This window comes from Pristis pectinata, chromosome 35 (assembly GCF_009764475.1).
Source record: "Pristis pectinata isolate sPriPec2 chromosome 35, sPriPec2.1.pri, whole genome shotgun sequence".
NCBI lineage: Eukaryota > Metazoa > Chordata > Chondrichthyes > Rhinopristiformes > Pristidae > Pristis > Pristis pectinata.
Genome location: NC_067439.1, coordinates 8,967,445 through 8,995,210, shown reverse-complemented (window position 1 = coordinate 8,995,210; position 27,766 = coordinate 8,967,445). Strand labels below are relative to the sequence as shown.

Below are 27,766 nucleotides of genomic sequence, written 5' to 3'. Positions count from 1 at the left end.
GGAAAGTATGTGGAAATCCAGCAACTCACTGATAACAACAACATGCGTGGATTCTTAAGAACTCATAAGGCCATCGATAGCCCAAACACCCATGCCCCCACTCCACTGGGAATACAAGTAACAGTGTCAGGGTGTGGGTACAGGGGCACAGTACAGGTAACAGTGTCAGTGTGTGGGTACAGGTGTACAGTACAGGTAACAGTGTCAGGGTGTGGGTACAGGGGCACAGTGCAGGTAACAGTGTCAGGGTGCGAGTACAGTGTGGGTGACAGTGTCAGGGTGTGGGTACAGGGGCACAGTAGGTAACAGTGTCAGGGTGTGGGTACAGTGTGGGTAACAGTGTCAGTGTGTGGGTACAGGGGCACAGTACGGGTAACAGTGTCAGTGTGTGGGTACAGTGTGGGTAACAGTGTCAGTGTATGGGTACAGGGGCACAGTACAGGTAACAGTGTCAGTGTGTGGGTACAGTGTGGGTAACAGTGTCAGTGTGTGGCTAAGGGACATAGTGTGGGTAACAGTGTCAGGGTGTGGGCACAGTGTGGATAACAGTGTCAGTGTGTGGGTACAGGGGCACAGTGTGGGTAATAGTGTCAGTGTGTGGCTACAGGGGCACAGTCTGAGTAAGGGGTTCCTTGCACTCACACTCCCTGTTATCTCCACCCCTCAGGATCCAGCAGTCTTGGCAGCTGCAGCAGGAGTTGCTCAATGACTATTCTCGCTTCAATGACTGGATGCTCTGGGCTGAAGCCACCGCCAGGTTCCCTCAGTCCTCACAGGTCTGCTACTCAGAAGCTAAGGAAGAGCTCAGCAGATTTGAGGTAGGAAAACTGCCTACGATCCCCCAGAGTTTGAGATCGTCACTCAGCCAATGACCTCCCCAGATAACACCTGCAAGGCTCTGTAGCCTTATTCCCTATTCCTCCCAAGGTTCTGAAGGAGGGACTTGTGATGGGAGTAGGTTGTCTTTGTGACGGATTGGAGTTGGGTTTTGCAACATGGTTTTGTCAAATCCGTATTCATAATTAAAATCACAATGTGTATAGGTTGAGACAACATGGGAGTGGGCAATGGGAGAGAGGGGAAAGCTTGATGACACTAAATGGGTGGGAAGGATGACTGAGGGTGATTAGAGAGGGGAGGGTCAGAATAAAGTCAACGACGAAAGTCAAAGTCGAGTTTATTGTCATGTGCATATGTATGCACAGGTGCAATGAAAAACTGACATTCAGCAGTATCACAGGCACATAGCATCAGATACAAAACATTCACAAGAAAAACATAAATTATACTAAATTATACAGGAAAGAACACAATTAGAACAAAAAAAATCTAAGTCCATTGTCATGCAAAATGGTCAAAGTCATCATAATGTTGCTATACTGAGGTAATGATTAGGGTTGTGCAGGTTGGTTCAAGAACCGAATGGTTGAAGGGAAGTAGCTGTTCTTGAACCTATAGACCGGATACCTTTGGTGTTTGGGGCCTGTGATGCTTTGGGATGGGCTTTGTTCTTCCTGTTGTTGATTCAGTGCCTCTTGGAAGGTCTGACCTGAAGTGAGAAGACAAGGCAAGAGGTGGAGAGACTTTACTGGGGAGTGTCAAAGGAAATGGGAAATCTGATTCAGTGATCAGAGAGGACATCGCTGAGGATAAATCCTTGGGGCTTGAGGAGCATTTGTTGGGTAACTGGGATTGGAACTTGCTGGATGGAGCTGGATGGTGAAAAGGAGGCCTGGAGGAGAACCTGCTGATCCAGCCCCGACGTCCGAGCACCGCTGATGGCCTCCCTCCACTTGTATTTGCCTGGTCCAGAGGGCCAGCCTCCTTGGCCTGCAAAACCCCAGTGACTGTGCAGTGAGGAGCTTCCACCATGAGATCTGTGATGCCTACCATCAGTTCTTGGCCATAAAACCAGCACCATCCTCAACCTAGCATCGCTGTCATGCACTATTTTGTGCTCTTTTTGGTCATGCTTGGCTTAATTTCCTCAACTTTCTCCTTCATTGAAATGTTGCTAGCCTGTGAGCTAAAACATCCCCGCTTTAAAGCCCTCACGTTATTCACCCACAGTTTTATTTACACTGACTAGATCTGTTCTTGTCCTGAAAATGGCCTTTCTCCAATTTATTTTTAAACATTCATTCAAGGGATGTGGGCTTCGCAGGCTGAGCCTGCACTTAGTTGCCCATCCCTAGTTGCCCTTGAGAAGGTGGTGGTGAGCTGTTTTCTTGAACCACTGCAGTCCTTGAGGTGTGGGTGTACCCACACTGCTGTTAGTCTAGAAGGTCTATCATGTTGGGGACCACTGGAGAGGCTGAGACGGATCATTCACTCAGCACTTCTGGCTGAAGGTTCTTGTAAGATTGACAGTTTTTGCCTTAGTGTGGTCTACAACCTTTTATATAGCTTTTCTAATCCTTACAGTATGACTATCACTGTTTCCTAGATCTTCCCCCAACCTGTACTCGCTCCATAATTCTCAGAACCAAGTCTTACAGTCCCATCTTTCTTGTTCGGTCAGAAATCTACTGATCAGGAAAATTCTCCTGAAAACACTTCAGAAACTCCTCCCACTCTCTGTCCCTTCATATTACTGCTATCCCAGTATAGGTCTGAAACGTTGAAGTCTCCCATGTTGTGCCGAATTCACACTTATATTGGAGACACAGCACTGATAACAGGTGAAAGGTATACTTAGCTCTTATTCAAACTTTTAATTGCAAAAACAACATACGCTCACTCCTCACACAATATGCCATGTATCAAGACAGGAGGAGATCAGTCTCAGTCAAACTTCCAGCCTTCCTTTGTCCTCTGAGTTCCAGACTCATTGTCTCTCCTTCCGAGTGCTAGACCTAGGGTTTCTCAGTAGTTCCAGGTTCTTGAGCTATTCCAGGGTTCAATACAGAGTTACATCCTGTTTCCAAAACTTTTCTGTTCTCCTCCAGTGAGATAATACCACATCAACAATCCAATCAAAGTCCAACCCATTTTGTCCATCCTTGTCCCATTGCAGCTGAACTATCGATGACTATGGTATCATCTCCATTTTCCACTTCATCAATTGTGTGGTATCCTATTTATTAATACTGACCCAATCGGGTACAGAGATGCTTGGAATTGATTGTTCCTGACAGTTCATTGCTCCCCACTCCCTTCATGGCCAATTATTTTGTTGTTTTAACCAAAGTCTTTAGTTATACGCAACATCTGTAGTCTCTTGTGTCTTCATAGGTCTCCAGTTTATCTTTTATTACCCTACTAATTTCTGAATGTTAAAGGAAATAGGGGATCTAGGAATCTGGTAGGAAAGTGGATTTGAGGTTGAGATTAGTCCTTGAATAGCAGAGAAAGCCATTAGGGTAGATTCCATCTACTCTGTCTCATTCTTCTGTAGTCTCAGATCACAATTTCAAGGGACAACATTCCTTAATCTCTTCAAGGGACAAGATGATTGAGGAGTTTAAAATACAGAAGGAACTAACAGGTAGAGGGAGGAGAGTTTCCTTTAATTGGGGAATACTGAACAAATTTCTCTTTGTGAAAAAGTTTGTGAGATAATGGAAATGTCTGGATGAGGGAAAAACTGGCGGCCATTGGTCCCTTAGTCCTATTTCACAACAATAGCAGTCTGCTGTCTTTTGCCTCCAACTTATTAGACTTCTGAGGTCTTAAGTCTCAGTAAAGTAAGCTAACTTCCCAATTTATTACTGCTGCTTAGTAAAGTTGGGAAGATATTAAATTGGGCTGTTGTTCCTTATCACATGCTGGGCAGATTCATCCTGTGATCAATCCGTCCTGGAGATTCACCCTTTCAATTAAGTCCTCATCCATCTCTTTGATTCTTCATTGGAGAACATTACAGACCATTAACTATCTTGTATGTGTCAACCTCCAAATGTTGGTTCCAACAGAAAACGCTGTCCATTCATTTGTTTGGGGTGTTTGTTTTTAACCCTCTCACTACCACGCTCCTCGATATCCTTATAACGAGTTGGCAGCCTATTGATCTAAAAGTCATGCTCTACCAGGTAGCAGTGATTGCTGCCCTCTGGATTATCTACAGCGGGCAGCTCAAGGCAGTGGAGAAATCCCACCAATGTTGTCTCAGCAAAATTCTCTGATAACTGTAAGGATTATTGAATGAATATCAGTAGCCTTTCCCAAGCCAATGTACCCAGTGTTGAGGCCCTAGGTACACCCAGTCATCTCTGTTGGGCAGGCCACTTCATTCATATACCCAACAACAAAATCCTGGAACAAACACTGCTGAAACCACTCAGCAGGTCAGGCAACATGTGTGGAAAGAGAAACCGTCAACGTTTCAGATCTGCGGTCCTTCATCAGAATGGGAAAGAGAAAAATGAGAAGGTGGGGAAGGGATGGGTAGAACAAAGGGAATATTTCTGATAGGGTGAGACCAAATGGGAGCAGATGGAGTAGTGGAGAAGTACATCATGGTTCTTTGTCTGTGTAATGCGTTGCTCATAGTGAGGGTCTGGGACATGCCCAGCAGGCTAGGCGAGACTAAAAGAAAAAAGCAAACAGAGTCAAAATGATGACAGACAGAAATGGTGAGTTCTGATACAGACAGAAAGAATGAATGAGTTACCCAGAGTTGTAGGGTTTGATTTTGAGTATGGAAGGCTGCAATGTGTTCAGATGGAAGATGAGGTGCTGTTCCTCTGGGCATGCCGAGCCTCTACTCAGTGAAATTTAGAAGAATTAGGGATGATTAGATTAGTTTATTGTCATACAAACCAGAGTGCAATGAAACTCCTTGCTCGCATGAAGCTCACAGAGTAAACAGTATAATGGTAATAGTAAATACAACAATAAATACAGTGACAAATACAAAATAACAGAATTGTGCAAAGATTGTAGTGCAATTTGAAGTACTGCAAAAAGAAATGCAAAGTGGCAATGGTGGAATAACCAAGAGATGCTATGGCAGAATACAGTAGCACCACTGGGAAGGGGATGTGAAGGAGGTGATTGGTTCAGGAGTCTGGTAGCAGTGGGAAAGCAGCTGTTCCTAAGTCTGGACATCCAGGCTTTCAAGCTCCTGTATCTTCTCTCAGAAGGTAGAAGGGAGAAAATGGAATGGCCAGGCTGGTGGGCATCCTTGATGATATGGTTAGCCTTCCTGATGCAATGCACCGTGAAAATAGACTGGATGATACTGAAACTAAGAAATTCTTAGTGGCTTGACAGGGTGAATGCTTTGGGGATGTTTAGCATTGTAAGATAATCTAGAACAAGTTTTAGAATTGGGCATCAACCATTTAAGACAGAGGTAAGGAGGAATTTCTTCTGTCAGGGGAATTTAGAACCCCATGCAGCTGTGGAGATGGAGTCACTGAATGTATTCACGGTGGAAATAGAAAGAGATTTGATCTAGGGGAGAGTCAAGGGTTAGAGGGAACAGGCTGGAAAGTGGGAGCTGAGGCCAATGTCAGGTCAGCCATGATCTTATTGAATAGCAGAACAGACTTAAAAGGCCAAATGGTCAACTCTGTTTCTTAAGTTTAGACCCTAAGCACCACACCACCCTAAGGCCCCAGAGGATCATAGAGTCATACAGCAGGGAAACAGGCCCTTTGGCCCAACTCGTCCATGCTAACCATGGTGCCCACCAAGTTAGTCCCATTTGTCCTCATTTGGCCCATATCCCTCTAAACCCCTCCTTACCCATGTACTTATCCAAATGTCTTAAATGATGTAATTGTACCCGCCACAACCACTTCCTCTGGCAGCTCATTCCATATACCCACCACCTTCTGTGTGAAGAAGTTGCCCCTCAGGTCCTTTTTAAATCTTTCACCAGTCACCTTAAATGCCCTTTAGTTTTTAGTTCCCCTTCCCTGGGAAGAAGACTGTGTGCATTCACCCTATCTATACCCCTCACGATTTTATACGCCCAAGCACTGATGAACCTGTACAAAAGTTGTCAATCCATTTTTACTTGAATAGTTTCTTCGGAAACAAGTGGAAGAGGTGATGATCTGGTTGGAGTCGATCAACCGGCGATACAGGCGTCTGGCCAGGCAGCCCAGGGTGGGACTGGCCAGGGAGCTGAAGGGGATGGTCCATGACGGTAACCGGAGGTGGGACGTCCTCCAGAGGAGAGTTGGCATCATCTGCAAGAGGCTGAAGGTATTTCAATCCATTCTCCACCCCCTGAATCTGGCTCTCCTCTTCACATCACATTTCAACACCAGGAGACACAAGAGACTGCAGATGCTGGAATCTGGAGCAAAGAAAACGAGCCACTGGAGGAACTCAATAGGTCAGGCAGCGTCTATGGAGGGAAACGGACAGTCGATGCTTTGGGTCGAGACCCTTCACTTCACTCCACAGTCGAGATGAAGGATCTCAACCCGAAATGTTGACTGTCCATTTCCCTCCACAGATGCTGCTTGGCCTGCTGAGTTCCTCCAGCAGCTCGGTTTTTTTACATTTCAACACCACTTTGTTGGCTGTGTTTATGGTGAGCCCAAGTTTTGCGAGTGCTATATAAATGTAAGACTTTCTCTCTCTTTCACTCTTTGAGATCATTGTCCAGCTCTCAATGTTCCAGATCCAGTAGAGGTTCCAGTCATGTTGCCTCTGATCTTGGCTGCACCACTGGGGAGATGGATTCTCCTTGTACGCTTAGAGTCATAGAATCAGACAGCACAGAAACAGGCCCTTCAGCCCATCTGTACATGCCGACTATCAAACACACATCTATACCAATCCCATTGATCTGTTGGTATGATAGGCAGAACAATGGCAGCTTTAATACTGATAAGTACAAGGTGATGCACTTCGGGAGGATTAATAAGGGCAGCACGTACACAATGGAAGGTTGGGCTTTAGTAAGTATTGAGGGACCCCAAAGCTGGCAGCACGGGTAGATTAGGTGGTGAAGAAGGCATATGGTAACACGGTAGTGTAGCGGTTAGCATAACACTATTACAGTGCCAATGACCCGGGTTCAATTCCCGCCGCTGTCTGTAAGGAGTACGTACGTTCTCCCCGTGTGTCTGCGTGGGTTTCCTCCGGGTGCTCCGGTTTCCTCCCACATTCCAAAGACGTACAGGTTAGGAGCTATGGGCATGCTATGTTGGCACCGGAAGAGTGGCGACACTTGCGGGCTACCCCCAGCACATTCTCAGTAATGCAAAAAAACGCATTTCACTGTGCGTTTCAATGTACATGTGACTAATAAAAAGATAGCTAATATCTAATAAATATCTATATGGGATACTTACCTTCATTAATTGGGTGTAGAAGAGCAAGGAGGTTATCATACATAAAGGAAACTGCTGGAGGAACTTAGCTGCATCCATAGGGGGAAAGGAATTATCAATGTTCTGGGTCAAGCACAGACAAGGTGGGCTGAAGGGCCTGTTCCTGTGCTGTATGACTCTAATTACATACCCTATTCACTCATTTATACACTCATTTATACACCCTTTTGTACACTCCGTCAAACACATTGCATTCACAGCCTCTCACATCGACTCACATGGCCTCATTTCCTCTCTCACTCTGCATCGCAGCCTCACACCATGCCTTACACCCCTACTCACAACCTGCCTCTCAGATGCTCTCATGTCCTGGTGACACAAATGCCTTTGGTACTATTTCAAAGTGATGAGAGCTGAGCTGTTTCAGGGATGTGTAAATAGAGGGAGATAAACGAGGATAGAGAGTGCTTCATCTGTATTGGCAGTGGCACCGACGCAGAGAGCAGGGCAGCAGCACCAATTCCTCTCTCAGATGGCACCAATGCAATCTGCATCACCTGGATCCCCTTGGTCTTCACCCTATTATGGGCATTCCCTTCACGTGAATTAGGAGCAGGAATTGTCGTACAGCCCCTTGAGTCTGCTCCCCCAATTAATAAAATCTTGACTGATCTGATTGTAACTTCAACTACATATTCCCAACATATGATAACATTCTATTAGCTTTTGTAGTCACTTGATGTACCTGCAAACTGGCCCATTGTGAATCATGCAGTTGGACACCCAGATCCCTCAGCACCTCAGAGCTTTGAAGCCTTTCTTCTCTCTATGGAAAGAAACACTTCAGGACAATGACCTTTCATCAGAACTGGGAAATGTGAGAAAACAAGTAGGCTCTGACTTTCTCTGCAGAAACTCTATTTTTCTCTCTCCATGGTTGCTGCCTGGCCTGCTGAGTCTTTCCAGCATTTTCTGCTCCCCCACCCCCAGATTTCCAGCATCTAACCTGCTCTTGTAGCCACAGGGTTCAGGAGCAGGTCAAGTTGAGTTTCTGGTCAATGGTGACCTCCAAGATGTTGATGGGGGGAGACATTCCAATGGTAATATTAAGAATGGGTGGTTAGGCTTTGGAGATGGTCATCGTCTGGCACTTTTGTGGTGTGAACATTACTTGTGGTGTGAATGTTACTTGCAGTGTGTATGTTACTTGCCACGTATCAGCTATGCCTGAATGTTGTTCAGGTCTTGCTGCATGCAGGCATGGGCTGCTTCATTGACTGAGGAGTTGTGAATGGAATTGAACATTGTGCCACCATCAGCAAACATCCCCACTTCAGACCTGTTTGCGGGACAAAGACACACAGGTGTTCTAATGGAGAAGTCTGGCATGTAAACTATGGTACTGTGAGTACGACCATTCCAGACTGTTGCTCAACTAATGTATGGGACTGCTCTCCTAATTATAAACACCAGTCTTCAGATGTTTGTGGGTTGACTGAGCTGGGAATGAGCAACTTTGGCATTTGCAAATTTAAGTGCCTAGGTTGACGCAAGGTGTGTGTAGATGAGGGTGTGAAAGGGAATGTACGTGTGTGTAGATGAGGGTGTGAAAGGGAATGTACGTGTGTGTGTGTGTGTGTGTGTGTGTGTGTGTGTGTGTGTGTGTGTGTGTGTGTGTGTGTGTGTGTGTGTGTGTGTGTATTCTCATTGTGTCATGTTTGATGATGCTTCAGGCTGACTGCAGCTGAATACTGAAAGGCCTGGATACAGTGGACATGGAGAGGATGTTTCCAATTAGTAGGAGAGTCTAAGATTCGAGGGCACAGCCTCAGAATAAAGGGACGTCCCTTTAGAACTGAGATGAGGAGGAATGTCTTCAGCCAGAGGGTGGTGAATCTGTGGAATTCGTTGCCACAGAGGGCTGTGGAGGCCAAGACACTGTGCGTATTTAAGGCAGAGATTGTTAGGTTTTCGATTGGTAAGGGGGTTAAGGGTTACAGGGAGAAGTCGGGAGAATGGGGTTGTGAAAAAAATCAGCCTTGATTGAATGGCGGAGCAGACTCGATGGGCCAAATGGCCTAATTCTGCTCTGATATCTTATGGTCTTATCTTGTTGTTAGTATTTTGTAAGCCAGAGGGAAGAGTTTGAAAGCAAACAGGATCATCTGTGGCAGCAGCTTATGGATTTGGACATCAGACTGACGCAGGTGGAATATTTCTCCACGGAAGGACCAGCCGACAAGATCAAACGATTGCAGGTAACTTGGTGGAGTTCCAGTCTGATACCAGTGAGGGGTGGTTGGGCGAGGGGAGAGTAGGAAGGAACCTCAATGAGGGACACTCAGAGTCTGTGAGGATTTGGCCAGAAGATAAAGTGATGAAGTACTAGAGTTAACTTAATGGATTAGCAGTTTGAGATCTGGACCATTGATGTGAGTTCAAATCCCACCACGGCAGCCGGGGAATCGAAATTCCAGTGATTAAATAAAAATGGAATTAAATCTAGACAGTAATGGGAAGTGTGAAATTACTGCATCTGACGTAAAACTTACCTTACCTTTAGGCAAGGAAGTCTGGCATCCCTACCTGGTCCGGCCAAAAGGTGATGCCACTCATGACTCATAGAGTCTTAGAGAGAGATGCAGCACGGAAATGGGCCCTTCGGCCCCTTGAGTCTGTGCCAACCATCAACCATCCATTTACACTAATCCTACATTAATCCATTTTTTATTCTCCCCTCACTCTCATCAAATCCCCCCAGATTCTACCACTCACTAACACTCCAGGGGCAACTTGCAGTGGCCTATTAACCTACCAAAGTGCACATCTTTGGGATGTGGGAGGAAAATGGAGCACCCGGGGAAACCCATGTGATCCCAGAGAGAACATGCAAACTCCACACAAATAGCACTGGAGATCAGGACTGAACCCGGGTCTCTGGCATTGTAAGGCAGTAGCTCTACTCGCTACACCACTGTGCTGCCCATCTTAACTGCCTCTCCAGTATAGGTGCAATTTTGGACTCTATTCTCCAGACTTTAGAAGAATGAGATATCATCAAAATGGAGTCATAGAGTCATAGGGCAATAGAGTGGGGATACAGGCCCTTCTTCCCAACAAGTCCACGGCAATCACAATGTACAAAGTTCTTGAAGGGCTTGACAGGCTGGATGCAGGGAGGATATTTCCCTGGCTGGGGTGTCTAGGACCAGGTGACAAGTCTAAGATTAAGGTGTTGGCCATTTAGAACAAGGATGAGGAGAAATTTCTTCACAGAAGGTGGTGAATCTATGGAATTTTCTGCCCTGGAGGGCTATGGAGGTTCGGTCACCATATTCATTTATTTATATTTATCTGGGTATTAAAGGAATGAAGGGATACAGGGATGGTGCAGGAAAATGGAGCTGGGGTAGATGATCATCCATGATCTTGATGAATGGTGGAGCCAAATGACCTCATCCTGCTCCCACTTCATCTGTCCTTATGTTTCATAAAACATTACAGAGCAGTACAGGCCCTTCGGCCCACAATGTTGTGCCGACATTTTATCCTGCTCTAAGATCTGTCTAACCCTTACCTCCCACATAGCCCTCCATTTCTCTATCATTCATGTGTCTATCTAAGAGTCTCTTAAATGTCCCTAATGTATCTGCCCCCACAGCCTCTGCCAGCAGTGCGTTGCACACACCCAGCACTCTCTGTGTAAAAACCTTACCCCTGACATCCCCCTTATATCTTCCTCCAATCACCTTAAAATTATGCCCCCTCATGTTAGCCATTATCGCCCTGGGAAAAAGTCTCTGGTTGTCCACTCAGCTTTCATGTTATTAACAATAACCACCTCAATGACCACCTCACTGGCAACTGTCTGCATTTACTGAGGAATTTAATAAATAAATATAAAATGAGTGTAGGAGGTTCTAAATGTGGGTGGTCATTGGTGATGATGGGATGGGGGGGGCAGTCAATGTGAGGATCAGGAGGGGGTCAAAATGAGGGGTTGGGTCAGGGTGGTAGGGTTCAGATTGAGGGAGTGGTGTCAGTCCGAGGGAGTGATGCAGGAGCGAGCAAGCAGTTTAGGGCTGAGGGAGGGGGACAGTGAGGGTTGGTGGGGGTGGGAGGGGAGAGAGGAGGGTCTGACTGAATCAAAATGAAGGAAGACATGAGTCAATAGGAGGCCAGGTGCTCGTTCTTGCCAAATGTGTGGGACCCATAATGGGGACTAACCCTACATCCAATGAATTGAGATCTCCATCAGTCACTGAACCTCTGCACCCCAACTCCCATCAAAAATTGCAAGACAGACGCTAACTGACTGACTGACTCTCTGATTCAGGGGTCACTGAGAGGACTGTGATTGCTTGGATCTTCATTGACTGGGCCTTCTGTGATTAGGCCTCTTCGATGGGGCTCTCACTGATTGGTTCCTCACTGAGAGGGTTCTCACTGATTGGTTCTTCACTGACAGGGACCTCATTGACTGGGCTCTCACTGATTAGACACTTAGTGAGTAGACTGACCTTCACTGACTGAACCCTCCCCAAAAGAACCATCCCTGACGGAACTCTCATCAATTAGACCCCCAATGATGTGGACCTCACTGACAGGTCCCTCAGCAATTCGCTCCTCAGTGATCGGGTCCTCACTGATTAGATGTTAACTGATTGGACCCTCAGCAACAGAACCTGCACCAACTAAAGCCTCCAACTGGGGTCTTGTTTACTGGGTCCGCAGTGCTGGGCCCTCACTGACTGGTCTGTCACTAACAGTGCCCTTGCTGATAGCACCCTCAAAGGCACACTCTCATAGTCTGTTTTGTCTCTCAGGAGGCCTCCATTGCTTGAACCTCTCTTTCTTTACCTCTTTTCCCACTCAGGAGCTCCAGCAGGAGGTCACCTGTATCACAGAGGAGACGGATCAGCTACTGGTGGTGGCAGAGATCCTGCTCCAGAAGAGTGAGTCCACAGACGCTGTGACGATTGAAGCTGAGGTTTGGGACCTCCTCCAGTTCCAGCAGGAGGTGTTCGCAAGAATAGTTCGACTCCACAAGAGATTGCTCCCCAAAGACCACGTAAGTTTTCTGGACAGGGTCAGGGTTGGTAGGTTAATTGGCCACTGTAAACTGTCCCTAGTGCATAGGTGAGTGGGGGTATCGGGGGGGGGGGGGGAAGTTGAGGGGAATGTGAGGAGAATAAAAATGGGATTAGTATAGGATTGGTGTAGATGGGTGGTTGATGGACTAAGTGGGCCGAAGGGCCTGTTTCTGTGCTGTATCACTCTGTGACTATATTTTGGTTGTCCTTGCTGCTTTGTTCCCACACTTTTCCCATCTTCCTCTCTCATTCTTCCTCCCTCTTCTGATGTTAATTGTTATCTCATTTCCTTCCTTCTCCAGCTGCCTCAAGGTTCAAACTCAGATTAGTTTATTGTCATATACACCAGGGTGCAATGAAATTCCTTGCTCACATGAAACTCACAGAGTAAGCAGTATACATGGTAATAATAAATGCAACAATAAATACAGCGATGAGCGCAAAGACAACAGAATGGTGCAAAGTATAGTAGTGCAAACTGAGCGTGTAAAAGGAAATGCTAAAGTGACAATAGCAGAAGAGGTAGAATTAAGAGACTGAAAACATGGCAGCACTACTGGGAAGGGGATGTGAAAGAGGTGATTGTTTCAGGAGTCTGATAGCAATGGGGAAGGAGGTGTTCTTAAGTCTGGTCATCTGGGCTTTCCTGTATCTTCTCCTAGAAGGTGGAGGAGAGAAAAGGGAAAGGCCAGGGTGGCAGGCATCCTTGACGAAACTGTTAGCCTTCCTCAGTCACCATTGACAGGATGGTCCTGTTGCGGGATAGAGTCATAGAGAGGTACACCACGGAAACAGGCCCTTCAGCCCATGAAGTCTGTGCTGACCTTCAAGCAGCCCATTTTTACACTAATCTTTTTTAGACCAATTTTATTCTCTCCACATTCCCATCAACTCCCCCCAGATTCTACTACACATCTACACACTAGGAACAATTTACAGAGGCCAAAATACTAAAGATCTCTATCAAATCTCTACTAAACTTTCTCAGCTCCAAAGGAATAGCTCAACATCTCCAGACTTTTCATCCCTCATCACTGGGATCAATCTCCTCTACATCTTGTCCAAGCCCTAGGTGGGGCAGCACAGTGGCACAGCTGGTAGAGCCGCTGCCTCACAGCACTTAAATTCAATCTTGACCTCGGGTGTTATTTATGTGAAGTTTGTACGTTCTCCCTGTGACAGTGTGCATTTCCTCCAGGTACTCCGGTTTCATCTCACATCCCAAGTATCTGCAGGGTTGGTAGGTTGATTGACCACTGTAAATTGAGCCGAGTGTGGAGGTGAGTGGGAGAATCTGGGAGGAGCTGATGGGAGTGTGGAGAGAATTAAACAGGATTAGTATAGGATTAGTGTAAATGGGTGCTTGAGAGTGGGTGCAGACTAGATGGGCCGAAAGGCCTGTTTCCATGCTGTATGATGATGATCTCTGTGACCCTATCCTTACCATAATGGAACACAATAATCTAGCTGAGGTCTACTGGTGTTTTATAAAGGTTTTTCATAATTCTTTTGTCTCAATGAGCCCAGGATCGTGTGAAAGCCTACCCGTGCTGTAATAAAGCATTCAACAGCAGAACCAAGGAGCGTACAAAAAGTTCTTTATTGTTTAATGCTAGCGGGAGTGGGGGTACAGGTTAACACATCTTTCACAGTTACTCACAAAGAACCCTGTTTCCTTGTGGCCTTGAAGCCCCACAGCTCAGTAAGTTCTTATCAATCACACCACATTCCACAGAAAGCAGATGGCTTTAGCCTTATTACAGCAGCTAAATAACCAGTAACCCTTTGCTCACCAGTTCCCTTCCCATTGTGTATGATGATGATCTCTATGACCCTATCTTTACCATAATGGAACACAATAATCTAGCTGAGGTCTACTAGTGTTTTATAAAGGTTTTTTATAATTCCTTTCTTTTGTCTCAATGAGCCCAGGATCCCTGTGCTTTTGTAACAACCTAACAACCTTCTCAACGTGTCGTGCCACTTTTATAGTTTTGTGTAGAGATAACTATTCAATATTACTTTCCCTTGTTTCTTCTCTCTCTCTCTCTCTCTCTCTCTCTCTCTCTCTCTCTCTCTCTCTCTCTCGCTCTCTCTCTCTCCCGCCTTTTTTGATCAATGTTTTATGATTGCTGCTCTCTAATCTTCTATTCCTAGATTTAGGGAATGTTGAAACACCACTAATGTATCCACTTTAATGGATCTGTTTTAATCCCCTCTCTGTTCATTCAACTGCCACACTTTACATCTCCTCTCCACTCTATATGGATGGACATATGAAGGAATGGAAGTCTCTTGGGGTGGGGGGAAATTACTGGGGAGCAGAGGGAGAAGTGAGTGTGAAGGGAACGTGCAGAGTGAGTGTGTATCTTCTTGGTAACTGTTGGTGCGGATGGAGTGAGACTGTGGGTGAGTGGTTGATACAAGAAGTGGGGGAGTGATACCAGGGAGCACGGAGGCGGTGATCTCAGCAGGAGCTTGGTGTACAGTTTGATGATTTTGCTTTTCTGTATTCCAGGAATTTGATGATTTATCCAACAAGGAAAGCAGTGAAGCTGACACTCCCTGTGACGGGAAGCTGGAGGGAGGGGGTGCCAGTGAATGCAGGAGCACCCTAACAAACGAGGGGGATCTAAGCGATGTTGACTCTGGCTGGTCCAGCCCGAGCAGTTTGGACTCATTACCCCTGGAGTGGGACCCCTCTGTTGATATTGGAGAGTCAGCCTGGAACAAGGACAATGATTCCCTTCACAGCTCAGTGCCAGGTGTGTGCCCACCACAGGTGCAGGGTCTCAATGTACTAAAGCAACAAACAATCCGCTGGAGGAACTCAGAGGGTCGAGCAGCATCTGTGGGAGGAAAGGACGTTGACATTTCGGGCCAAAGCCCTACATCAGGACCTTTCCTTTGTTCTCACAATTCCTTTCCTCCCACAGATGCTGCTCGACCCATTGAGTTCCTCCAGCAGATTGTTTGTTGCTCTAGATTCCAGCATCTGCAGCCTCTTGTGTCTTCAATGCACTAAATATTGTGTGTGTTCAAGGGAACCATAGGATGTAGGAGCAGAATTAGGCCATTCGGCCCATTGAGTCTGCTCCACCATTCAATCATGGCTGATTTTTTTCAACCCCATTCTCCCATCTTCTACCCTTACCACTCTGGGACATGGCACAGCTTCTAGTTTGAGCTACTTCCCTCAAGACCAATTTGTAAAGGATGCACAGTTCTCAGTATCTATAAAGCTGAGTCCTCAATTGTTGGCATCGGGAAAGATAATTAAAATGATATATAAACCTTTCATAATTTTAAACACTCTATGAAATCTAGAATTTAATGATTCTATTATTAGCTCTTCCCCTTTCCTGCTAATGTTCCCTCTGCTTTCTGTTCCTCTCTCTCCTATCTTCAACCTTTCAATTAACCAGTTTTTTTTCTCCTGTTTCACAGTTCCTTTTCCCTGGAACCACCCATCCCATTCACCATCCCCTTTTCCATGAACTCCTCCACCTCACTGGTATTCCTTTATCCTCTGGTGTTCTCCATCACCTACACTGCCCTCAGGAAACCTTGTCTCCTCTGTCCCTGTTATACAGCGATAGATTCATGTCCACTGACTCTGCACCAACCGTCAAGTACCCATTTACATTAACCCTGCACCAATCCCATTTTACTCTCCCCACATTCTCATCAACTCCCCCTAGATTCTACCACTCACCTACACACCAGGGGCAATTTACAGTGGCCAATTAGTGTGTACCTTTCTGATGTGGGAGAAAACCGGAGCATCCAGAGGAAACCCACACGGTCACAGGGAGAACGTGCAAGCTCCACACAGACAGCACCCGAGGTTGGGGCTGAACCCTGGTCTCTGGAGCTGTGAGGCAGCAGCTCTACTACTTGTGCACCTGTGCTGACCCCATGGTTTAACATGGAAAAATGATTCCACTCAGCGCTTCTTCCTTTCCAACTGGAGTTCCCCTGACCCTTGAGGTCTCTCCTGCTCCCAACTTATGAGAGAGAACATGGGAGGGGATGGGGATATGGGAGAGAAGAGTAATGGAGGAGATAGAGGTGGGGTTTAGAGTGAAGGGGTGCGGCGATGGCGATATGGCAGTCGAGGCATCAGTTTGCGTGGGGAACATCTGTGTGACACCAAGGACAATCTGTTTCTAATTTTAGATAAGTTCGTCTCCCTGGAGAGGAAGAACAAGAGCAAGAGTCACAAGAACCGGAGACTGCCAAAGGTTGTCTCTAGCACACCAAAGCAGGTGAGAGCAGTGTGGTCAGCTGAGCCAGGCTCCTCCCACTTCCTCCACTCAGGTTCCTCCCACTGCCCACAACTGGCTCCTCCCCCATCCCTCGCCCATTGCTCCTCCCACTGGCTCAGTCAGCCTCACTCCCACCCACCAGGGAAAATTCCCTCTGCTGAAAATCAAACAAAAAACAGATGCTGGAAATCTGGAACAAAAAGAGAAAATGCTGGAAAAAAAAATCTCAGCAAGTCAGGCAGCATCTGCAGGGAGAGAAACCTTTCGGGTCTGTGACCCTTTGCGGATCTGGCCCCACTGCTGGGGACTGGTCCTTCTCACTGCCCTAGAGAGGTTCCTTCCACTGCCCAGGATTGGCTCCACCCACTGCCCCAGTCTGGCCCCTCCCACTGCCCCATGACTGCCTCCTCCCACTGTCCATGTCTGGCCCTGGACCTGCCCTCAGCAGATTCTCCCACAGCCCTGGTTGGATCCCTCCCTCTGACAAGGCCTGACTCCACACTAATACCCAAATTGCTCTCATCTCCACTGCCTGGGTTCAACTCCCAACGGCTGGTTCAGACTCCTCCCATAGCCTGGGTCAGCTCCCTCCTACGCATGGGTCAAGTTCCTTCCCACAGCCCAGGTCAGACCTTTCCAACCACCCCAATAAGGCTCCTCTGTAATGCTTGGCTCAGGTGCTTGTACCCAGCTTCAACAACTGCTGGTCATGTTGGGGGTGCGGTTGGGTTCAGGGTCATGGAACTGACTGGATGTTTAAGAATAATTTGTAATTTACTTTAATTGTAAGGTTGGAATCTTCATCTATATTGCATGTCTCACCTTTTAAATTCTGCTCCTATTTACACATCTTTGTACTTCTTTGCATTTGTGTCTATGTGCACGAATTTGTGTGTTACCATTAATTGTGTGTCTCTACATATGTCTGTTATTGTATCTGTGTGTGCGTGAATATAGCAGTGTATTTGTGTGTGTGTGTGAGGCAGATACATGTCATAGAGTCAGACAACATGGAAACAGACCCTTCAGCCCATCGATTTCACATCAACCATCAACCACTCATTTCCACCACTCCTACACTAACCTCCACTTTCTTCTCCCCACCTTCCCACCAACTCCTCCCAGATTCTACCACCTGTCCACACATGAGGAACAACTTACGGCGGCCAATTGACCTTCCAACCCGCACGTCTTTGGGATGTTGGAGGACACCCAAGCGCCCAGGGGAAAGCCCGATGGTCACCGGGAGGTTCCACACATATAGCACCTATGGCAAGATTGAACCCGAGTCTTTGGTGCTGTGAGGCAGCGGCTCTACCTCAGCAACATGTTCCAGCACTATCTCCAAACCCCTTAACTCCCCTAAATGTCTAGAATTTATCGATTTTTATTTAGAATGAAGACAACAGCTGAGCCACCACAACCCTCGAGAACAGAGAATTCCAAAGATTCATCATCCCCTGTGTGAAGAAATGTCTCCTCGTCTCAGTACTAAATGGCCTCCCCCTTATTTTGAGACTGTGGCCCCAGGTTCTAGACTCCTCGGGCAGAGGAAGCACCCTCCCTGCATCCAGCTTATTGAGTTTGTAAGAATTATGTAAATTTCAATGAGATCTCTTAAACTCCAGCGAATAAGGACCTAGTCTACTCAATCTCTCCTCTTACGGCAAACCCACAGTCCCTGGAACCAATGTAAAGAATCTTCACTGCTCTCCCTCTATGGCAAGTATGTTTTTTTAGTTAAAGAAGTCAAAACTGGACATAATATTCAAGGTGCCATTTCACCAAGGCCCCAAATAATTACAGTAAGATGGCTTTACTCCCCTTAAATCCCCTTCTAAGACATACAATTTACAGCACGGTAGTGTAATGCTTGACAGCGCCAGTGACCGGTTCAAATCAGGCCACTGTCTGGAAGGAGTTTGTATGTTCTCCCCGTGTCTGCATGGGTTTCCTCTGGGTGCTCCGGTTTCCTCCCACATTCCAAAAGACATACGGGTTAGGAAGTTGTGGGCATGCTATGTTGGTGCCGGAAATGTGGCGACACTTGCGGGCTGCCCTCAGAACACTCTACGCAAAAGATGCACCTCACTGTGTGTTTCGATGTACATGTGACTAATAAAGATATCTTATTACCAATGGCTTGCTCTACCAGCATGTTAGCCTTCAGTGTTTGTGCACACAGACACCTAAGTCCCTTTCAACATCAATACTACCCAATCTCTCACCGCGTGTGTGTGTGTGTGTGTGTGTGTGTGTGTGTGTGTGTGTGTATGAGAGAGAGAGAGAGAGTGTTTCTGAGTTTGAGTCTGGGAGAATGTGTGAGAGAGTCTGTGGGTGAGAATGTGAGCCTATGTGTGTCAATGAGATTTTAGAGTGTCTATAAGTGTAAAAGTGGTTTTGTATGTGTGTGTGTGTGAAATATGTGTCTATTAGTTTCGGAGATACAAAACATTCTGCAGATGCTGGAATCTGGAGCAATACACAACATGTGCTGGAGGGACTCAGCAGGTCAGGCAGCATCTATGGAGGGAAATAAACAGTCGATATTTTGGGCCGAGACCCTTCACCAGGACTGAAAAGAGAAAGGGCAGAAGCCAGAATAAAAAGGTGGGGGGAGGGGGAGAAGCACACAAGAGGCAGGGGATAGGTGAGTCCAGGTGAGAGGGGGGAAGGTAGGTGTGTGGGGGAGGGAGAGAAGATGTAATAAGCTGAGAGGTGATAGGTAGAAGAGGCAAAGGGCTGAAGAAGAAGGGATCTGGTTAGAGAGGGCAGTGAACCATGGAATAAAGGATGGGTGAGGGGTGGAGAGGAGATGGGCGGGTCATCAAGGCGGGGGAAGGGAGCCACTCATATGTGAGAGTGTGCCTGTGTATTTAATTGTTGTGTAGGCCTAAGTGAGATTGATCGCATGTGTGAGAAAGGAATTAGCTGTATGCCTGTGTATGAGTGCATATGTTGTGTGTAAACATCTATGAGTGTAAGAATATCTGTAGGAGAGAGTGTATGCCTGTATATCTTTGGTATGTCTGTGTGTCAGACTGAGTGTGTGTGTTGGACTGTGAGTGTGCATGTGTCAGACTGAGTCTGAGTGTGCTGCTCATTGTGTTCAATCCCCTGTCTTACTCTTTTCCAGATGGCTGTGGGACGTCAGTATGCCTCTGAAATTAGCACCGTGTTGGGTGAACAGGGACCGTGTGATGGACAGATACAGACAGTTAGCAGTGGACCCTGGCAGGGTAAGTGACTGTTGCACCCCATAGGCAGCGATCAGTGGGGTTGAGGGCTCAATGGTGGAGAGTTTCATTTGCTGTCTGGGTGTCCTTGAGGTGATGAAGCCAGAGGAAGTGGGAAGGTTTGCAAGGGATTACAGAAAGAGTAGAGTAAAAGAGACGTAGGAAGGTGTGTAGAGGAGAACAAGAGCAGAAAGGATAGGGTTCACAAGAAGAGGTTGTGCTCAGGTATTGTGAAGTTTGGGAGGGGCACAAAAGAGAGAACGGGTATAGGGAGAAGGGGGGGTCCTGGGGATAAGCTAGGGTGGGAGCAGAGTAACCGGGAAGGAGTTGAGTCACAGGATGACGTCACGGTAGAGCAAGGACACAGATGGATTCAACAGGCAGGTTTGGGAATCAAAGGGTTAGGTGGTCACAGGCTGAGGTCACAATGTCGGCGTGAGATCAAGGAGTGAGGCTGGGGCAGAGGGTAGAGCTCAGGTCACTTGGGGTGGTTCAGATGGGGGAGGGTTCAGAGGGAAGGCTCGAGAAGTAGAAAGTGGGTGAGGAAGGATCTGGTAAGTGGGTCGGTAGAGGGTGAATTGTCCTTGTGATTAGAAATCAAGTGAATTGGAGATCAAAGTCCCTGTGAGATCCATAGAGCTAGTTCAAGCAGTGCAAACCTGGGCTTCAGGACCTTTGGGCAGGTGCCTGTATTAATTCCCTGTGCTCCAGGGTTGAGGTGGAACACCCTGGATGAGGTGGGTGAGCAGGGTTTTGTGTTCTGCCTTCTCCAGACAACCCCCTGAACAAACTCTTGCAGCTGATCCTCCTGGTAATGCCCAAGTCTGGTCAGAGATTCATACAACAAAGGCCATTCACACCATTGTGTCTGTGCTGGCTCTTCTTAAGTCCCATGGCTCTGTACTCTACCCAAACCACTTCAAATTTTTCACTTGTAATTTTTTTTATCCAATTACTTTTTAAATGTTACGATTGAATTTGCTTCCATCTCACCCATTCAGGCAATGGGTTTCCACATCAATACAATTTGCTGCTCTTCTTCCTTGCTGGATCTCCAATCTGTGTCCTTGGAGACTGACCCTTCATGTCTTGGGAAGGTTAAAGCTTGCTTAAAATCCACCCAAGCCTTCTATTCTAGCTCAAGGCTGACCTTCCAATGATGCCCTCTGAAAACCTTCCACACCATCCTGCACTAATTGTCCCCCTCCCATCAGGCTTTGATGCAGTAGTGGCCTCAAAAGGAGCAGCAGGTATTCCAATGACACCAATGAGCTTTGACTAGGAGTGAAAATAACACAAAACTGCAGATGCTGAAAATACAAAATAAAAACAGAAAATGCTGGAAGTACTCAGCAGGTCACATCTGTGGGAAGAGAAACAGAGCTAACGTTTCATTGCATTGTTAAACTGAGGCTCAACACAAGCTTGAGGAGCAGCAGCTCATCTTCCATCTGGGCACGTTGCAGCCTTTTGGACTCAATACTGAATTCTGCAACTTCGGGTAACTTGATTTCTCTGTCTGTATCAGGATCAGGTTTATTATCACTACTTGTATATCGTGAAATTTGTTGTTTTGCGGCAGCAGTAATGTGCAAAGACATGAAATTACTATAAATTACAAAATAAATAACTAGTGCCAAAAAAAGGAATACTGAGGTAGTGTTCATGGGTTCATGGACCGTTCAGAAATCTGATGGTGGAGGGAAAGAAGCTGTTCCTAAGTTGCTCAGTTGCCCATCTCTGATATTGGCTCAGCTTGTCTGTTCCACATCCCCTCCTGACTTTTTTTTTTGCTTTTTATTCCTCTGGGAGCGGAGGACATGCCCAGTTTGACCTGCCGGGCCGATCTTCCTGCTCTGCAGTTGGCAACTCCTGCGTTCTTTCGTCTAGGTTCTTTTGTCTATGTTCTCACTCTCTAAGTGCTCCCATTCACCCATTGACCAGGTAACCCTGTTTAAAGCTTGTCCCCATGATGACCCCAGTTTTACCCTATTGGATACATCCCCCTCCACCATCCTCCCTGCAGTTTAACAGGTTCCTTTTATCTCCTTCCCAGTCCTGACAAAAGGTCTTCGATCTGAAACAATAGCTCTTTTTCTCTTCCCGCAGATGCTGCTTGACCTGCTGAGTGTTGCAGCATTTTCTGTTTGTATTTAGCTTTGGCTGGAGGGTGGACGATGGTGAGCACCTGAGAGTAGGGCAGGACTTGAAGCAAAGGTGACCAATCTGAATGAACATAATTCTCATTGATCCTTCTCTCCAGGTGCTACTGGTCTTGGAGAGGCAACCACAGGGATGAGAAAGATGAGCAAGACCAAGTTGCACTGTCAAGAGGGGCAATGTTTGGACTGTGAACTGCCAAGATCTCAGACGGGTCGAGACCAGTCAGACCCAGGACAGGACCGAGGTCCTGTGTTGTGCTCTCGTCCAAGAATCAGAGATGTGGAACAGTGGCTGCACATGATGGAGGTCAGTGAAGGTCACAGATTGCAGTTGATCCCCACAAGGACCCAAACATTATCACCTCCCCATCTCAACATGCAGATAGTCTTTCTAACTAGGGTATGGCTCCCACACACACTGACTCTCACTGGATGACAGTTCTACACGCACCGATCCTTGCTGGACTACAGACCACCTACACTGAACTTCACTGGGGTACAGTTCCACACACACTGACTCTCACTAGGTTAGGTCCCACAGATATCTCCTCTCACTGGGATACAGGTCCCACAGACTCTCACTGGGGTACAGTTCCACACACACTCACACTCACATTTTAGGGTCCCAGATCCTTATTCTCACTGGGGTCTTGATTGCAAACACACTGACCCTCACTGGGGGGACAGTCCCACACACACTGACCCTCACTGGGGGGACAGTCCCACACACACGGAGCCTCAATGGTTTAGAATCCAAGAAAATCACAGAAACACAGAATGGTTATAGCACAGAAAGAGGTCATTAATACGATTGAATTGAATTTCACATTCAATTTGGGAGTGACAAACTGAAGACTAAAACTAGGTCTTAAATGAAATAATGGCAATTACAGAGAAATCAGGGGAGAGTTGGTTTGGGTAAATCAGATTAAAAGTTATACTCATCGATAAGCATTTAAAGATATATTTCATAATTCCCATGGGTGAGACAGAAGGAGAGCTACAGGGAGTAAGGGTGAGGGAGGGAGACTGTGGGATTGGAGACTGACAGACGTGTTTCTGTGTCCGTTTTAATGCCTGTCATAATTCTGTCTTCACACAGCCAAAGCAGAAGAGGGGCCTGAGAGGAGCATCTGCCCTGGGAGGGGTTTCAGGAGGTGGCAGCCGGTGAGTAGAGTTATTCACGCAGTAGCATATTACACAGAAATGTAGGAGATAGGAGCAGGAGTAGGCATTCGGACCTTCGAACCTGCTCCACCATTCAACACGATCATGGATCATCCATTTCAGTGTCCCGTTCCCACCTTCTTTCAATATACCTTGATCCCTTTAAGAAATATCCACCTATATCCACCTCCTTCTTGAATGATTTGATCTACAGTCTCTTCTGTGATAGAGAATTCCACAGACTGACCATCCTCTGGATGAAGAAATTTCTCCTGATCTTGCTTCTAAATGGTATACCCAGCATTGTGTGACTGTGACCCCTGGTTACGGATTCTCCAGTCAGGGGGAACATCCTCTCTGCATCTAGTCTGCTTCTATGAAATTCCTTTCATTTTTCTCTACTGCAATGAATACAGGCCTAACCAATCTTTCATTCTTAGAGCTATACAGCGCAGAAGATGCCCTTTGGCGCACCATGTCTATGCCGACCATCAAGTACTGGTGCAGAGGAGGTTCACCAGGTTGATTCCGGGGATGAGGGGGTTAGCCTATGAGGAGAGATTGAGTTGCCTGGGACTATACTCGCTGGAATTCAGAAGAATGAGAGAGGATCTTATAGAAACATGTAAAATTATGAAAGGGATAGATAATACAGAGGCAGGAAAGTTGTTTCCACTGGTAGGTGAGACTAGAACTAGGGGACATAGCCTCAAGATTCGGGGGAGTAGATTTAGGACAGCGATGAGGAGGAACTGCTTTTCCCAGAGAGTAGTGAATCTGTGGAATTCTCTGCCCATAGAAGCAGTGGAGGCTACCTCACTAAATATATTTAAGACACAGTTAGATAGATTTTTGCATAGTAGGGGAATTAAGGGTTATTGGGGAAAAGGCAGGTAGGTGGAACTGAGTCCACGGCCAGATCAGCCATGATCTTATTGAATGGTGGTACAGGCTCGACAGGCCAGTTGGCCTCCTCCTGCTCTTATTTCTTATGTTCTTATGTACTCATCTATTCTAATCCCACTTATCAGAACTTCTCAATAGCCGCCTATTATGCATTGGTGACTCAAGTGCTCATCTAGATACTTCTTAAATGCTGTAAGAATTCTTGCCTCCAACATCCACTCAGGCAGTGCAATCCAGATTCCAACCACCCTCTGGGTGAACAAGTTCTTGCTCAGATCCCCTCTGGTTTAAGGCAACTCTGCTATGGAGAAAGGTTTGCTACTATTCACCCTATCTATGCTCCGGGTGAATCTTCTCTGCACCCTCTCCAGTATAATCATGTCATTTCTATCGTGATAATGAGGGCAAGTATCCCGTGCACCTCCTTCACCACCTGATCTGCCTGTGCTGCCACCTTCATTTTATATTTCTTGTTAGTTTATGCTCTGTGTTCTCCCACTTTATTAATTATTAATAATCTTTGCTTATTCCTAGAATTCTCCCAATCCTTGTATACTGTATGTATAAGCCCTTTCTTCAATCTAGTACCATAATTAGCTTCTTTAGTTCGTTGCAGATGGACCACTTATCCTGTGGAGTCTTTGATTTCTGAAATTTATGTTTGCTAGGAATTATGAAATATATCTTTAAATGCTTATTGATGAGTATAACTTTTAATCTGATTTACCCAAACCAACTCTCCCCTGATTTCTCTGTAATTGCCATTATTTCGTTTAAGACCTAGTTTTAGTCTTCAGTTTGTCACTCCCAAATTGAATGTGAAATTCAATTCAATCGTATTATCAAAAAATTCTTAAATTCTTTGGCTCTCCTGCGGAGTCTAGGGGAGGTCATCACAAGGAGGATGGGGTCAGGACTGTCAGCATTTAAATTTGGGATTCAACTGAAAATATCATTCCAATTAACTCCTTTGAATGAAAATATTGTAAGTCAACAACTTTGGACAGGCAAAAAGGACACAAGTTGTGACGGATGATGTACATTTGGACAACTGGAAGAAGTTTGTCTTCACTCAAAAGCTTTGGACCTCTTCATTGTTTCCACCCTTTCTTCCTGGATTCTTTCTCTTCAAAAATGTTTTTATTTATTTAGGTGAGGTGAAACTTTGTCAATCATTAAACAATTCCACCTTCTCTCACAGTTGTTTCATTATATATACAGAAGGCAGGCTTCTTCTGGCTTCAGCTCCAAGCCTTGGGAACTCGCCCTTTCTTGGTGTCCTGCACATACATAGTTTCTAGGCAATGGGCATCAATGGAGTTAGACGTGGGAAGATGGTCGTGGTTGTTGAAGGTCAATCATCCCAGCCCCAGGACATCTCTCAGGTCACTGTCCTAGGCCCCACCATCTTCAGATGCTTCATAAATTAAGTTCCTGCCTAACTAATTTGATTTTTTTTCAAGAGGTAATAGGGAAGGTCAGTGAGGGCAGTGCATTTGATGTCGTCCAAGTGGATTTTAGCAGGTTTTTTTGACATGATGTTCCGGTACTGTCTGTGTGGAGTTTGTATGTTCTCCCTGTGATCGTGTGGGTGCTCCAGTTTCCACACACACCCCAAAGACATGTGGGTTGGTAGGTTAATTGGCTGCTGAAAATTGTCCCTAGTGTGTAGGTGAGTGGTAGAATCCGGAGAAATTGATGGGAATGTGGGGAGAATAAAATAGGATTAGTATAGGGTTAGTGGAAATTAGTGCTTGATGGGCCAAAGGACTGTGTGACTCTGCAGCAGACTGGTCAGAAAAGGGATCCAGGGGACAGGCAAATTGGATCCTAAACTGGCTCAGTGGCAGGAAGCGAAGAATTGATGGGTATTTTTGAACTGGAAGGTTTGTGCCACAGGACTCAGTCTTTGGCCCCTTGCTTCCTGGGTTACGAATGCTTGACTTATGGACTTGTAGATACGAATGAGCTCCTTTAATATTATTAAATACAGAAGTCTCACATATGTTCATTCCTACGAACGGCAGAACTAGTTTCCTCTCTCTCTCTCCACTTTTAGTAACTGTTCTTTCTTATCAGTCTTTTGTGCTTTTGATGCTATTTGTTGCACGTGGAGGCATAGTTACCATATTGAGTGACTTATGTGTATTTTCTGTTTTAAGGACAAAATTGACTTATGGACGTCTGTAAAAATGGAACCCGTTCGTTACCCAGGGATGGCCTGTATTACTGCATTAGTCCTAAATTGCCTATATGGTTGAGAGTGAAGAGGAAAGCTTTAGACTGCGGGAAAATATAGATGGTCTGGTTGGTTCGCAGAGAAATGGCAAATTGAATTTAATCCAGAGAAGTGAGAGGTATTGCTTTTGGGAGATGCAACAGGATAAGGGAACATGTAATAAATGACAGGATATTGAGTGATGCAGAGGAACAGAGGTACCTTGGAATTTGCGTCCACGGATGCTTAAAGGTAGCAGGACAGATCAATAACGTGGTTGCCAAAGAACATGGGAGGTTATTCTGGAACTAGTTGGGCCACAACTTCAGCACTGCATAGGGTTCTGGTCCCCATATTACAAGAAATATGTGAGTATAGAGGAGATTTACACAATCGTTGCCAGGGCTATGAAGAAAATTGATCAGGCTGGGATTATTTTCCTTTGAACCAAGGAAGCTGAGAAGAGATTTAATTGTGGTGTATAAAATACGAGGTCCTGGACAGAAGAAACAGGAAGGACCTATTTCCTTGACATTGGGTTTAAAAGCAGGGAATAGAGATTCAAAGTAGTTGATAGATAGATTAAAGGGGAGATGATGGAGAAGAAAATTCACCTCAAGATCCTCCCATAGGGCAGACACCCTCAAGACATTTAAACAGTACTTGGGTGTGTACTTGAAGAGTAACCTGTAGGAACGCAAATCCGATGCTTGAAGGTGGGACTAGACTGGGCTCTTTTCGACAAGCACAGACACCATTGGCAAATATGTTCCTGCTGCTTCCTGATATTTACACATTGCTCCACAGGGTAACATTACTGTCTTGTGTATTCCAGGCTGCATCTACCATCTGGGCCTTCCAGGAAGAGATATCAACCCCATGGCCGCCTTCTCCCTCCTCCAGTCTGCAGTCACCCCCTGTACTCTCTGCTCGCTGCCCTCATTCTCTTTCTGCTCCTTGCCATGATGACTGCCTTCTTCCTCCTCCCTTCTATAATACAAGAGTGTAACTGGCATCGGAAAAACATCTTCCTGCCTTTTCACTTCACGTTGACCTATGTTAATGGCCCACCACCAACATAACCAGAGGACTTGCAAAGCCTGATTTCAGACCTTTGGACTGCACAGAGTGGAGCCTATGGTGAGTGAAGAACTTGTGACAGTCAAACATGGCAGCTGAGCCAGAATATGGACACTAGTTAGGTGCATGTCAATGTCACTTAACCTCCCCAAGTGATGGGATTCAGGGTCACAGATCCCAGGGTGATGGACACCTATCTCCACAGGCTCCTGCCTCCAGTGACACAGGCTCTGCTCTCCAGGGTCAGACTCTGGTGTCACAGACTCCATGCTCCACCATCTCAGACTCCCATAACCAGTGTCTCAGATTTCAGGTCTCTGATTCCCTGTCCGCATTTGAAAACAGGAGCTGGTCAGGTTCAGCCAAGTCATAGTCGGAGACTGGCAGTGCATGTCGAGAAT

At 46.2% G+C, this 27,766-nt stretch overlaps 1 protein-coding gene across 1 annotated transcript; it reads left to right on the top strand.

Moving 5' to 3' along the window:
* Positions 1 to 14,496: 14,496 nt before the first annotated feature.
* On the top strand, positions 14,497 to 27,483 carry LOC127586457 (uncharacterized). Its single transcript, XM_052044440.1, has 6 exons — positions 14,497 to 15,093; positions 16,508 to 16,596; positions 19,733 to 19,835; positions 22,096 to 22,301; positions 23,097 to 23,161; positions 27,121 to 27,483. Exons 3-6 carry the CDS (start codon positions 19,733 to 19,735, stop codon positions 27,365 to 27,367), a joined length of 621 nt encoding a protein of 206 aa, XP_051900400.1. The 5' UTR covers positions 14,497 to 15,093; positions 16,508 to 16,596; the 3' UTR covers positions 27,368 to 27,483.
* Positions 27,484 to 27,766: the final 283 nt, after the last annotated feature.

Bases quoted from the DNA above. Each gene is read 5' to 3' on its own strand.
- LOC127586457 (XM_052044440.1), top strand. From the start codon at position 19,733: ATGGCTGTGGGACGTCAGTATGCCTCTGAAATTAGCACCGTGTTGGGT. The intron at 22,302-23,096 runs GTCAGTGAAGGT...GTCTTCACACAG, and splicing joins AGTGGCTGCACATGATGGAG to CCAAAGCAGAAGAGGGGCCT. The intron at 23,162-27,120 runs GTGAGTAGAGTT...TGTGTATTCCAG, and splicing joins GTTTCAGGAGGTGGCAGCCG to GCTGCATCTACCATCTGGGC.